The sequence below is a fragment of the Pleurodeles waltl genome, chromosome 8 (assembly GCF_031143425.1).
Source record: "Pleurodeles waltl isolate 20211129_DDA chromosome 8, aPleWal1.hap1.20221129, whole genome shotgun sequence".
In the NCBI taxonomy this organism is placed as follows: domain Eukaryota; kingdom Metazoa; phylum Chordata; class Amphibia; order Caudata; family Salamandridae; genus Pleurodeles; species Pleurodeles waltl.
The window spans coordinates 422,624,714-422,637,664 of NC_090447.1; the positions used below are offsets into that span (position 1 = coordinate 422,624,714).

A 12,951-nucleotide genomic window follows, 5' to 3' on the forward strand; every position below is an offset into this window, starting at 1 on the left:
TGTGTGCGTTCCGTACTTTCTACTCATCACGTATGGAGGAACATACTTAGCTCTGGGGACTTCCACCCAATACATCTTCACAAATCCGTGGTCCAAGTCGCAAAAAGATCATTTGAAACAGCATAGGGGATACAAACGTAAAATTGTAGTATTTTATAGGCAAGTTATGTGTGCATTATATAAAAATGCTTTTAATGACACACTGTCTCCTCAGAGTCCATATTTACAACAACCAAAAGACTATTAGTAAAATATGGAGGAGTGTGCAAAACCCATGCAAAATGATGACAGGTGATTTCTCTCGTTTCCATCTTACCCATCCTTAGAAGGAACCGCTCAACTATGTTTTTGTTCAGGGCTGAGGTAAAGATCCTAATTGCTGGTCTATGATAGGAGACAGACATGGGCGCCTCACATTTTGATCAACAGAAAAAGAACTCAAGGAGAACACAAGGTATGTCCTGTCTACATATGGAGGTATCGACACCACAGGGGCAAAACACATTGGTTAAAATGAGGTTCAAAAGGGCACAGTGAGGATTAGGAGCAGAATGAAGGGACCAGAATACTGGATGTGTAACATTACAACGTGTGTAGCCATTTCTTTGACCATTTAAGCATTTCTTTCTCTGGTCATAAAGTCTCGAGCCCAATATTTCCCTAGGTTTCTGAACAATCATTCTTCCTTTTTTGGGGGACTGAAGCTTCTTTTTCTGGTTGTATGTGCTGCTGTTTTACATACTTGTTTTGAGATGCTCCTCTCCATCTGCCATCATTTTATAAGGATACAAGGCGTCTACAATCCAGTTCTTTAATACAAACCTCTCTGTGGAATCAATTATCATCCTCAAAGTGCTCACTACTGGGCAAAACATTTGAGAAGTGTTCAGCTCCAGATCTCCAAACGGCAACCACCACAGGGGCACGCAAATGAGGTACTCTCAAAGTCCTTGCTTGCTGGTGCCTCTTAGAAGCCCATACACTATCTGCAGTTACACAACATCCCTCGCTGCACGGTTCAAAGTTTTGTCCTGGCTTAAATGCACTGTCGTATCAGAAAAACTGAATGATGCAGTACCCACTGTCTTATTAAGAGTCTGAGACTTCTCAAAGGTTTCAGCGCACCTGAGTAAGAACATTTTTGCCTCCACTGTACAAAGGTTACGGAACAACTTGTAAAAAGTACCTGGCCTCCTCACCTTCCGAAGTGATATACAAATCTCCCAATTGTCCACGCTACTTATTACCCAATCCTGGCTGAGGCTGACCGAGTGAACTGGCTGTCTGGTTTTATGCCAACTGAACTCTACGAATGAGCCCTTTTGGGATGACAACGTAGAGAGAGATTGAATAGTCTGTCCTTGAGATGACTAACGCTATGATGACCTGAACTATGTCTTCGAACTTGAAGAATTTGCCAATCTTTTTTATTTTGCACAGCTGTAAAATGTAGGAGGATGTTACTGAGCCTAACTGGGGTTTCATGGACAGATTCTTATCGATGAGGACTCCAAGACTCTTTACAGAGTTCTTGGGCTTGGGGGAATACTAGTTGTGGGGGGTCAAAAAGAGGAATTCCACAAATTGTGCTTATTTTAGGTTATGACAATTTCTGTCTTCTCAGAGTTTAGTTTTAGTTGGTTGCTGTTCATCCAGTCATGGATGAACAACATAGTGTTTTGAAAGGTTTCCTTAGATTCAATGGAGTTATTCATGGTGAATAGGAGCTGTATGTCGTCCGCATAGTTATAGATTCTGACTTTCACTTCCTTTAGGGAATGCACCAGGGGACGTAAGTACAGGTTGAAGAGATGGGCGGACAGGGAAGATCCCGGAGGTACTCCACAGGTTGGCTGGACCTTGGAAGAGTTAAAAGGAGATAGCTGCACTGATTGCAAGTGGTCCTTTAAAAAGGATATGACCCAGGCAAGGGCTGAGTCCTTTAGGCCCACAGAGCGACACACCCAGTCAGAAGCTCATGGTCGACCATGTTGAAGGCCGCAAACAGGTCAAGGAGGACCAGCACTTCAGTGGTGCCTCTGTCGGCTTCCTTCTGCATGTCATCTACAGCTGAGAGGTTGACTGCTTCAGTTGAGTGGGCAGGCCTAAATGCGGCCTGATCAAGGAAACTAGATTCCGATATGAAGAAGCAGAGGTGTCTGGTAACATGCACCTCAAGCACTTTCCTTAAGAAAGGTAGCAGTGAAATTGGCCCACAGTTTTTCAAGGTGAGAGGGTCCTCTCCAGCTTTCTTTAGAAGTGGTATCACCATAATCAAAACTGTACCCCTGCTTCATTCCAAGACTTTAAAACAATTACAGAGAAAACCCCACTTTCTGAATCACTGACAGAATCTTGACAGAATATTGTGTCAAATATATTATGGATCAAAATATCGTATAAGTTCACTAATCTTAACTCCACATCTATGTACCTTCAAGATATTATATACTATCAAAGTACATCTATGTGGAGATAAGTATAGTAAAACTTTGCTTTCCCATAGAAATTTACCTTCACAATATTATTGTCCTCAATATACTTGACACTATATTTTGTCAGCACAATATTTTGGACTCAAACTTTTGTTCAAATACCCATTTTCTGTTTGTCTCCACAGAGTAACAGAAGATTTCCTATGTCTAGCAACAGCAGAAGCTGCAGACAAAATGGTGAACTAAAGGGTGAAGATCACTTGTCTGACCTGCTCGGTCTTTGCCTCTTGTCACTCTTAGTCTTATTAGTCCTGTGTTCTATAGTTAGTTTGAGCTGTAAACAGAAATATGAAAATATTTTCACACATTCACACATTCATAATCCTGGCTGGCAAAAACACTGTGATTCATCATTACATAGACACTTTACCTCTAGTTGAAGATTTTGTCTGAGAATAGCACTGACTGCCCGACAGGCTACACCAGAAAGAGAAGCAGAAAGTGGACTGGTATGAGGAACAGCAAGGACTGTAGTAATGAGGATAATACATTTGTAATGTCTACATTACTCCCTCGCCTGTCTTCTTTTCCACAGGCCATACATTACAAGATGGCATACAAAGAAATGAATAAAGACATGACACAGGAATGGTGCTCATAAACAAAACAAAATAACAGAAACTGAACAAGAAAAACAATTTTAAGATCCGATTGGCTGCCAACACTTCAACCAGGAAGTGTTGGCAGACATTTTGAGGCTCAGTTTCAGGCGAGTCCCAAAATTAATGGAAAAAAAAAAAAAGAAAAGGGGGCAGGGTACAGGTACTCTAACCATGGCCCAGGGATCCCCCTGGAGCCCTGCCTGGGCAAAAAAGCCTTTTTTTTTAAATAACGGTGAAAGAAGAATAGACACGCCTAACTGAAAGCTCGTTGGAGGCCCTGCCCCCTTTCTCCGCCACTCTGCAGACACGCCTCCTGGCTCACTTCTGGTTGGGGGGGGATGATATCAACTTTGCTGCGGAGTGTCATTGGGGGCCAAGATCCCCTCCTGTTACCACCATTAAGTCCCACACCGTGGTTCTGCCGAGAGCTCTTTGGATGCCCTGCCCCCTTTCTTCACCACTCTGCAAACATGCCTCCTGACACACTACTGGCTGGGGGATGAAGACCCCTTGGCTGCTACGAGTCGTTGGGGACCAAGAACCATTTAAATTCAGCAGTTATAGTTACCTGAGCTAACTATAGCTTACACCCCCGCAAAGCACTGCTTATGACCTCACATTTTACATCACTCATGACATGGTCCGTGACATCACTGATGATATCACTAATGAAATCTCAAATGACCAGCACAAAAGTACTGTTTTCAAGACATACTTCACAGCATGTTATACTCATGAATTATTTTCCATAAGCAGAAATTACATAGGTACTTTGAGTTGAGAATGTCCTCCGCTAATTAGTCTCTTCATATGACAATGCATTTAGCATAGAAAGCCGCAAACACCCTTCTAGGCATCCTCACTGTTCTGTATTTATTCAACATACGCTTCGTAATAGCTAAACATGTCCCGAAAACTCTGAATGGAATCAGGATGTACTGTCAGTTGAACCTTGCAAACAAAAGCTTCAAAAACGCCTCACTACAACAGACAGAATGTGCTCTCTAATACAGCAAATTATGTCTTCACTAAAATCCAACTTTTGAACATCACAGTTAAACAATGTTTTATGTTTACTACAACCACAAAGTATGATCATACTTTTAGAGCAAGGAAAGTGAGTCCATGGAGGCAGCAGTAAGGGATACTTGCAGGATAACTGAAACCAGGAAAGCCTATATCTGTCTTCAGTATAATTTAACTGTCCCTCTCAAGACATTATGCAACAACGGTATGATAACAAAGGCACGTTGGAAGACTAGATAGGATGTGTGATGTTGCGGAAGGAATGGTAATTAGCAGGGAAAGTGGCATAGTGTCCTTATCGGCCTTGACTGCTCATTTATTTATGATTCCATGGTGCTGAGTCACAGAGCCAGTTCAGAGTAGGCAAAGTAGTACGCATGCAGTAGTCTTATGTACTTTTGCATGGCTTTGCAAATTGGTCTCAAAATATCTATCATGAGAACAAAATATGTATATTCTGTAAATAATCATATGCAGTTAGTACAAATAAAAGGGACAACGTCCACTTTGCACTTTTAATAAAAGGGAATTGGGTGTTCTGGAGACAGCTCTCCGGCATTACTACTTCCCATACTCATACATGCCTTTCTGAATCAGCCCGTATCTTTTTATATGCAAAAATGTTATCATGGTGTGAGAGCAAAGACCACCTTGGGGACTTAGGCCCTGATTTAGAGTTTGGCAGATGGGATACTCAGTCACAAATGTTACAGATTTCCTGTCCACCATATTACAAGTTCAACAGTCTTTAATGTACTCATAATATGGCAGAGACAGCTGCCACATTTGTGAAGGCCTACCCCATCCACCACACTCTGAATAAGACCCTAAGTATAACCTGTTTTTTAGCAGACAAGGGAATAAGAAGCCTCAGTGGGGCCAAAAGTCCTTATTTGCCTTCAATTACTATTTATTTGTCTGTCTCTCTCTCTCTCTCTATATATATATATATATATATATATATATATATATATATATATACACACATACATACATACACATATACACACACACACAAATACATATATAAACTATTGTCACTGCGTGAAAGCAAAGTGATCAAAGGACAGGATTGTAGGTGGATCAGAAAGTATGCAAATAAATTAAATGAACTGGCAATACTGATTTTTCAGTGTGCTCTTATAATGTACTTATAGTTTGAGTAACAATGTGAGACGATGGAGAGACTTGGAGAATAAATCTATGATGCTCCAGCAGGTAAGGAAAGGGGCAGGTTAGGTGGCTACACAAAATCTCATAACAGCTCAAAGACAAATGGTCCTCACTGAAGTGGGTGAAAAGCTTGACAGTTGTCCAGCGCTATCAGAAGGCAATGAGACATGGCTCCCAACCCTCAGAGTAACAACATTTGCCCAAATAAACTGCATATGTATTGGGGTGAGTAGATATATTTTCCTAAAACTCCGTCAAATTGTGAAATTCTGGGAGGATGAACGAGGTGGTTCACACAGAACTTTAGGGACCCAACTAACAAAGATTGGTGTACGAGAAGGTGCTACTCATGTATTTCAGGAGCTAGCTGAAACTATTCCTGGTTTTTTCCTAGGAATTCTGGATGATTTTGAGATTAAGCCTAGTATAATTTTGTAAGTCAGGATTTTTTGTGTTGCAGAAATGAGTAAAGGCATAGTATACTGTCAGATTGGGTTTGTCAAAGTTAAAATAATGATTGGCAAAGCCACCAGGTCTCACCTTTTGGACCTAGTGGCTTTGCCAATTATGTTTTCAGATGCCAAAAGAATAAGTCACCAAAAAAATAAAAAAGGAGCAAACACTGTCAGCCTCATCATTGCGCAGGCGTCCACTTGCATCATCATGCGAGGGCATGCATGCATCACAACGCATATAAGCGCCTACGAAACGACGCAGGTGCAGTTGTGTTTTTATTTATCAATCCAACCAAGACATATCGAGAAAAAAAATCCCTAGTGAGAAAGCTATCTTTATAAGGCAGACCTGTAGGGTTCAGGGGGCAATGGCACAGTGGCGAGAAGAGGAAGGGAAATGCAGCGCACAAGGGAGGGAGCAACACAGGGGCTATAGGGAGAACTACATGATGGAGAGAGCAACATACAGCGCAGGAAGTTTGGCGGGGAAAAACAAATAGAGACAGCAACCAGCACATGATGAAGAGAGCAACATGGGTCGCAGAGCACAGATATTTAGTGGGGAGAAGGACAGGAGACAGACAGCTGGAAACTGCTCGGCTTTAAGCCCATGAGTACAAAGAAGGTCTTTTGCAGCCAGGCAGTTTGTGCTGTCTGGTAGGCAAGACCTAAAACGTTTAAACAGACATAAGCAATAGCAATGACTTGGCGTATGTAGAGCTGGAGACCATGTAGGTCCTGCGTGTGAAGAGTAAGCAGTGAAATTGGAGACCTGACTCTTCCAGGTTTTCTGTCATCTATTCTTTTGTATACTTGTTAAGTCTCCTTCTGTGGCTAAAATGGCATAATACGGGAACTATGTTAACTTCACCAACCACTATGCACAGACGCAAGCAACGGTGTCACTGTTTTTTTTTTTATTCAATGGTAAACACATGCTCCAAACTAATTAAATGTGTTTTATTATGGAAATGTTGGTTCCCCTCAGAGTGCCGAGGTATTCAGTAGCAAATTAAACATTATTGATAAGATTCTTATTGCATTATTTATTTAGAAATGCTACAAGTACGAACATAGCCGCTAGGTCCCCAGCAACAACATTTTTCCCAATAGCAGTGAAACCAGCCCCCACACTGCCAGCCCACAAAAATGCTAAGTAGCCAGTCCGGGCCCAATTACATGTCTCCACCCTCACCATGGCAGAGATCTCCCTACAGGAAATTTTTAAAACTGTATTAAACATTTAAAAACAATTGTAAAATTCATTTTATTTTGAATATGTGTTTAAAATAATTTAAATACATATTTTAATTGTAGAATGAAATAAAAAAGTTCCACAACTTTTAACTTCATTTTGAAATAAATATTCAATTAATTTAAATATCTTATTTTTTCTTTTTTATAGGTTACAAAAATTCTCGCCTAAAATAAAATGCTTATAAGTATTTATGTATTAAAAATTACTAAACGTTATCTATAGGTACTGTAAATGAATTTATTTTTAAATGGAAAAAGTTATTAAAATATTTTATGACATGTATTCATATAAATGTGTTTTATCATTAAATTAAATGTATATACATTTTTAAAAAGTGAAAAGAAATTAGCCTAATTTAACAATATTTTTTATGGAATGTGACTTTAAGTCCCTGCTTTCATTATTTTCCATGGGATGGTGTTGCAGGACCAGCTGTTGGCCATGTGTGCTGCTGGACTTATTCCAGTCCACGCTGACGTACATTTATTACTGTTTTGGTTCCTTTTTGACTGTAAAAACTTTAGAAGTGCAGTTTGTGGCAGGAATGGGCTTGATGTTTTGTGGATGGATGCGAGTTGGTAAGTCGTCCAAAAATCCTTCCTTACCCCCCCCTCTAAACCACTCCTTACTCCTAGCTAAATCCCTTTCATTTAGTAGTAAGTATTCCCCATTTTCCAGCCACTCCCCCATCCTTCCCACATTTGCAAATACATCTTAGGTGTACATGTGTGGAGATCTTTGAAGTCAGGGAGGAGATCTCCACACATAAGAGATACGAGCAGTAGAAGCGTGGATCTCCGCACAGAGGTTAGTTAACAGTACTTTGTAGTATGAGTAGTACTAATGTAATACTACTAAACATACTACAAAATGCAGTTTGTGAATAGGCCCCTCTGTCTTCTGGGACTGCTATTCCTTTCTGGATAGCTTGTGTTTTGTAGTTATTATTTTGCAAGAAATGTTGTTTCTCTACAACCATGAGACCAAGTGCCTATTATGAAGATGAAGACAACACATATCATGGTCACGAGCACATCGGTTTTGGAGGTATACACACATTTTAATAAATGTGGTCTATATCATGGTCACGAGCACATCGGTTTTGGAGGTATACACACATTTTAATAAATGTGGTCTGTTTCAGCCTTCCACTCCCCTCCACATTGCAGCTGCCCAGCCCTCTCCCCTCCCTCCACCCACGTAGACACAATTGTGTGCTACATGACTCGTGTAAGCCCAGTATGATGCATACATCTGGCTATAAAGAACTCAGAACAGGCGCTACAATCTGTTGTCTGTGCTTTTCGCTCTTCCAGCTCACCCCTTTCAAATACAGCTCTCCATCTCATAGCAGCGTCTTGACGCCAACTAAAGCAGTGGGCCATGGTGGCACACTGTAAGTAAGCGGTGAGACACGGTTGGACAGCAGACCCGGACAGACTGTTTTCTATCGGTCTGCCGTAGGCAGCGCACAGTCGATAGCTTCTATTCCAGTGAAGAGAAGAGGTTGGTCGGTGGTGAGTCAATGATATTGCCCAGCACGTGTTCCTTCACCATAACCCCCTCCACCGTCTTCTGTGCTCATTGTTCTACCAGGCAATACCTAGCTCCTAAACACACGCCGAGGCTGCACGTCTCTTCCCGCGAGCCACAGAGGTCACAGAAATGCCACAAACTACCACACAAACATTACCACACAAAGGCTGTCAAACACCTTCTGCTCATACAGGATGTCACACCTCCCGTCCATCCACAGATGTCCCTGATCGCCACGCACCGTCACGAGATGTCCGTGGCCCCTGCCCACAGAGATTGTCATCAAGTCTGACTGTCACAAAAGAAGATGTCACAGGCATGTTAAACACTTCCACAAAGGCAGTCAGAGACCTACCACCCACAAACAATAACACACTTCCTGTCCACCTCAAGGATGTAACAGATGTACTCATACACCCAGATAGGCTGCCACAGACCTCTACCGCAGCCGTATACACTCACAGAGCCTGTCACTTCTTGAGAATGTCAGAATGTGGGCACCAAAACGCTATCAACAGAGGTTGTTACAACCACGTTAAACTCTTAATGTATAAATGGAGTCACAGCCCATCCCCCTTCAACCACAAAGGACAGAAAGCGCACATGCCCTCAGAGGCTGCAAATGGCCCTTGTCCACGGAGACCCCCGCGTGCCTGACTGCAACCTTCAGAGGATGTCTTAGATGAGTACACAAACAGCCTAAAACCGCTTCATCCTCTGGGGTCGCCACGGACCTCTTCAGCTCCCACAGAAGCAGGCACAGAGCACCACATCCGCATCACGGACACAGGAATCGAAGAGGCCTATCAAGCTCGTGCCAAATTTGTTCTGAGAGCAGAAACCTTTACTAATACAAGGCACAGCATCATGCATGCCTCATAGAAGGTGCAGTATACTGGTACTAATCCTCGCATACTTATAAAGATGTCCGAGAGAGAAACACACCCACCCCACAGTCCTGCCAGTAGTGTTGATGGAGACCTCCTCAACAGTGGCGTAGAGTCAATTCCAACCCCAGATCCAATAACATGTTTAAATGCCCCACTCCTGGGAACAGGGTGGTGCAGCGTGCGCGTGTGTCCAAATCGCCGCCACATATCAGAGTGACTATGCCTGCCCTCCGCCCCCCCCCCCCCCACCAGACAGAGAAGTAACTGTAGATGCTGGCTTCACCGGTGCATTGTGAAATCCATTTAGTAGTGACTCAGTGCCCCCACCGTGAGTCTGCAGTCTATATACATGTTTCCTGCAGTAGTGCAACGCCACCTCTGACGGTGCGGAGGGCCCACGCTCCCTCGGTAGTGCCGTATCTCAGGGTCCTTACACGGGTTATGCGAACGGCCCTTCGGTAGTGCACCGCCACCCCGGGCTGTCCTGTGGACCCTGACCCCTCCCCCCAGTAGTGCAGTATCTCAGCGCCCTCACACTGGGGCTGTGGACTCCCCTTCGGATCCGCGGTGCACCGCACTGCCACCGGACAATGGTGCTGTGTCTCGACCCCCACGCCCGGCGGTCTCCGCCCCCTTACCGTAGATCATGGCCAGGCCGGTCTCGTGCAGGAAGCGCGCCCGGCGGTGCTTGAAGAGCCAGATGGTGAGGATGGTGAGGGTGAGCAGCAGCGTGAAGGTCAGCAGGCTGACGCTGTCCTGCCGGTGGCTCTCCTCCGCCTCCTTCTCCGTGGCGACCTCCTCCATGGCGCTGCTGCTCTCCTGCCCGAGCAGCCCGGGCACCCCCAGGGCCAGGGCGAGCAGCAGCCGCCGCGGGGCCAGCATGGCCGGGGGAGGGTCGCGGCCGCCGGGCCAACCGCCGCGGGTAATAACTGCCCCGTCTGGGCTGAGAATGGGAGACCGGTTCTGCCGCCTCCGAGACGTCCGATTCCCGTATCCCGCGAGCCTACCAGGGACAGCGCCAGTGCGGCCCGCCCCTCTCTCGCCGGCCTCTCAGCACACCCGAGCCCGGGGCTGCCTCCACCCCGCCGGGCCGCCCCTCGGAGCCGCCCCCTGCGCGCCGCCCCTCCCGCGCAGGGCTCCTCGCACCTCACGCCGAAGACATCTGAAGTCGCACAGGCAGCAGCCATTCCTGGCGGGACGCGCCGGCCAAATGGAAAACATAAATAATTGTGCTTTCTAATAAGCCTCCTCAGAGACGCAGTAGGCTGAGCGCTATGTAATAGTCAATATTTATGAAGCCTATGTGAGCTGTCTCTAGGCTCTTAGATAAAACGTGTTATTAGCTTAATGATACTCACTTTATTGACATAAACCCGATATATCAACCACGCTGGGGTTCAGATCTGTCATTTGCCGACACTTTCAGCGAGCCATGTGGTAGAGGCTTCCTTGTGCCTTCCAAACTGTCATGTTGAGATGTCTGACTAGATTCTATCAATAATGTTGATAGTCTACTTGTATGACATCATTTGAAGGCTATGTTTAATACTAGAAAGTTTGATTTCCTCCGACACAAAATGTTCAGCACAATCTAGACTTACACGATTTGAAGCATTAAATGCATTAGATCAAGTAGGCCTAGTAAAGGACAGAAAGAAAATGAATAAGTTAGTTAGATATACAATGGTTCAGTGGTTAGAATCCAGGTAGGGACTGCAGAACAAGTGTGAGGAGCAGAGGCATTGAAAGGTGTGAGAGTAATTCCTGCGATAGTTGGTGAACCAGGCAATAAGAACATTTAATTTAAAAATAATGATTTTAAAGAATAAAAAAAGCGAGATGAAAACAATAACTCAGACTAGGAGGATCATTTTCTAAATGACCTGTTAGATTCTAGACCTCCTCCTTACACAGATGTTGCACAGACATAAAGACGGCTAGTACATGATATGCAATCCAAGGAGTTAAAGTGCAAAGGATTGACATAGTGGCTTACAAGGCCATAGTATTGTGTTGTAATAGTATTTATATAGCACTTACTACCCCTGACGAGGCGTTGAATCGCTTTTCGGCGAGAAGTACGCTTCTCCGGAACCCAAGAATTAGTGGTGGATTAGTATAGGGAAATATGAGTACAGTTTTAGTATTATTATGAGTAAATTTGAGCCGCGGATATGTGAGTTTGTTAGTTGGACTGACTGGAGTAATGGAGGGGTGGAGGAGGGAAGAATCCAGAAGTGTTAATTGGGAGTTTATGGTAATAGGCTTTAGGCTTGGGATGAGTAAAGGGGGATGGAGGAGGGAAGATTCTGTGGAAAGGGTAGGGAGATCATAGTAGCAGGGTGAGATAAATGATGGAGAATTTAGTAGGGTTGTTTGGGAGATCATGGTAGTAAACTGAGGTTTGGGGTGAGTTAGATGTGGAAGAGGAGGGAAAAGCTTAGGCAGGGTTATTTAGGAGATGAAAGTTGTAGAATTGATTTGGGGTTTGTCAGAGTGGGAATGGAGAATAGATAGATAGACATGACATATGGTGATTGGTAGACAAAGTGTGATATAAATTGAGAGCAGGGATTCATAAGTAACTAATATAACAACTTATCTAGGAGCTATGCAATGACATATGAACATGTTAAGCATAGAATAACACAAATATATATTTATTTATATATATGTATATATACACATACATACACATACCTATGTAAATACACACACATATGCACACATATATGCACTTACATATACATATTTAAACCATGAGTAAATATACATTAGTTAAACAGGTTTAAAGAGTATGTGTGTAGTTTATTGTTATGACATAGTAGCAATACATATTTTCTAAAGAACTATATATAACTAGAATATACACATAATCAGATAAAAATATTTATCAACACCAGCATATGCAGTCCATTGCTGTTTGAATATGGTGGTTATGAAGGAAAGAGCCAACTCTTGAGTAGTCTTCTGAAGACAAGATAGTTATCTGTGGATCTTATATTTGGTGGTAATGAATTCCATAGTTTGGCTGCTTGAACTGAGAAGGATGTACCACCTATAGTCTTTTTCTTGTATGGTGGTGTTCTAAGGCGGGTGCCAATCTTGAGCGGAGGTTTCTTTGTTGAATGTATTTGGTTATTTTGTTTCTAATCAAAAGTGGCCCTGTTCCATGTATAGCTTTGTGGGTGATACAAAACAGCTTGAAGGCGGATCTTCTGGCAACGGGTAACCAGTGTAGTGCTCCAGAGGCAGGGGAGATGTGGGCTTGTGGCTTCATGTAATAGTAGCCTGGCTGCGGAGTTCTGTATACATTGTAGTTTTTTCATAATAGATAGAGATGATCCATGGTAGAGGCCATTGGCATAATCCAGTTTGGATAGTATAAGTGAGATAGTAGCCTGCACCCTGTGTGGAAATCTGAGGTGGGGAAAGATGCGTCGCAGAGTCTTCAAGGTGATAAAGCTTGTTCGTGCTAATTTGTCCTCATTGTTAACTTGGAGGCCATGGTGATTC

General features: G+C 43.5%; 1 protein-coding gene across 2 annotated transcripts in view; it reads right to left on the reverse strand.

The window, feature by feature from the left end:
* SLC9A7 (solute carrier family 9 member A7) overlaps nt 1-10,545 on the reverse strand; it is a 389,146-nt gene extending 378,601 nt beyond the window's left edge. Inside the window, exon 1 of one of the 2 annotated variants that reach the window (XM_069204294.1) lies at nt 10,074-10,545. In XM_069204294.1, coding sequence (XP_069060395.1) covers nt 10,074-10,317 — 244 coding nt within the window. In that variant the 5' untranslated portion in view covers nt 10,318-10,545. The remainder of the gene's footprint in view (nt 1-10,073) is intronic. The other variant, XM_069204295.1, reaches the window with a different exon arrangement.
* Between the last annotated feature and the right edge of the window lie 2,406 nt (nt 10,546-12,951).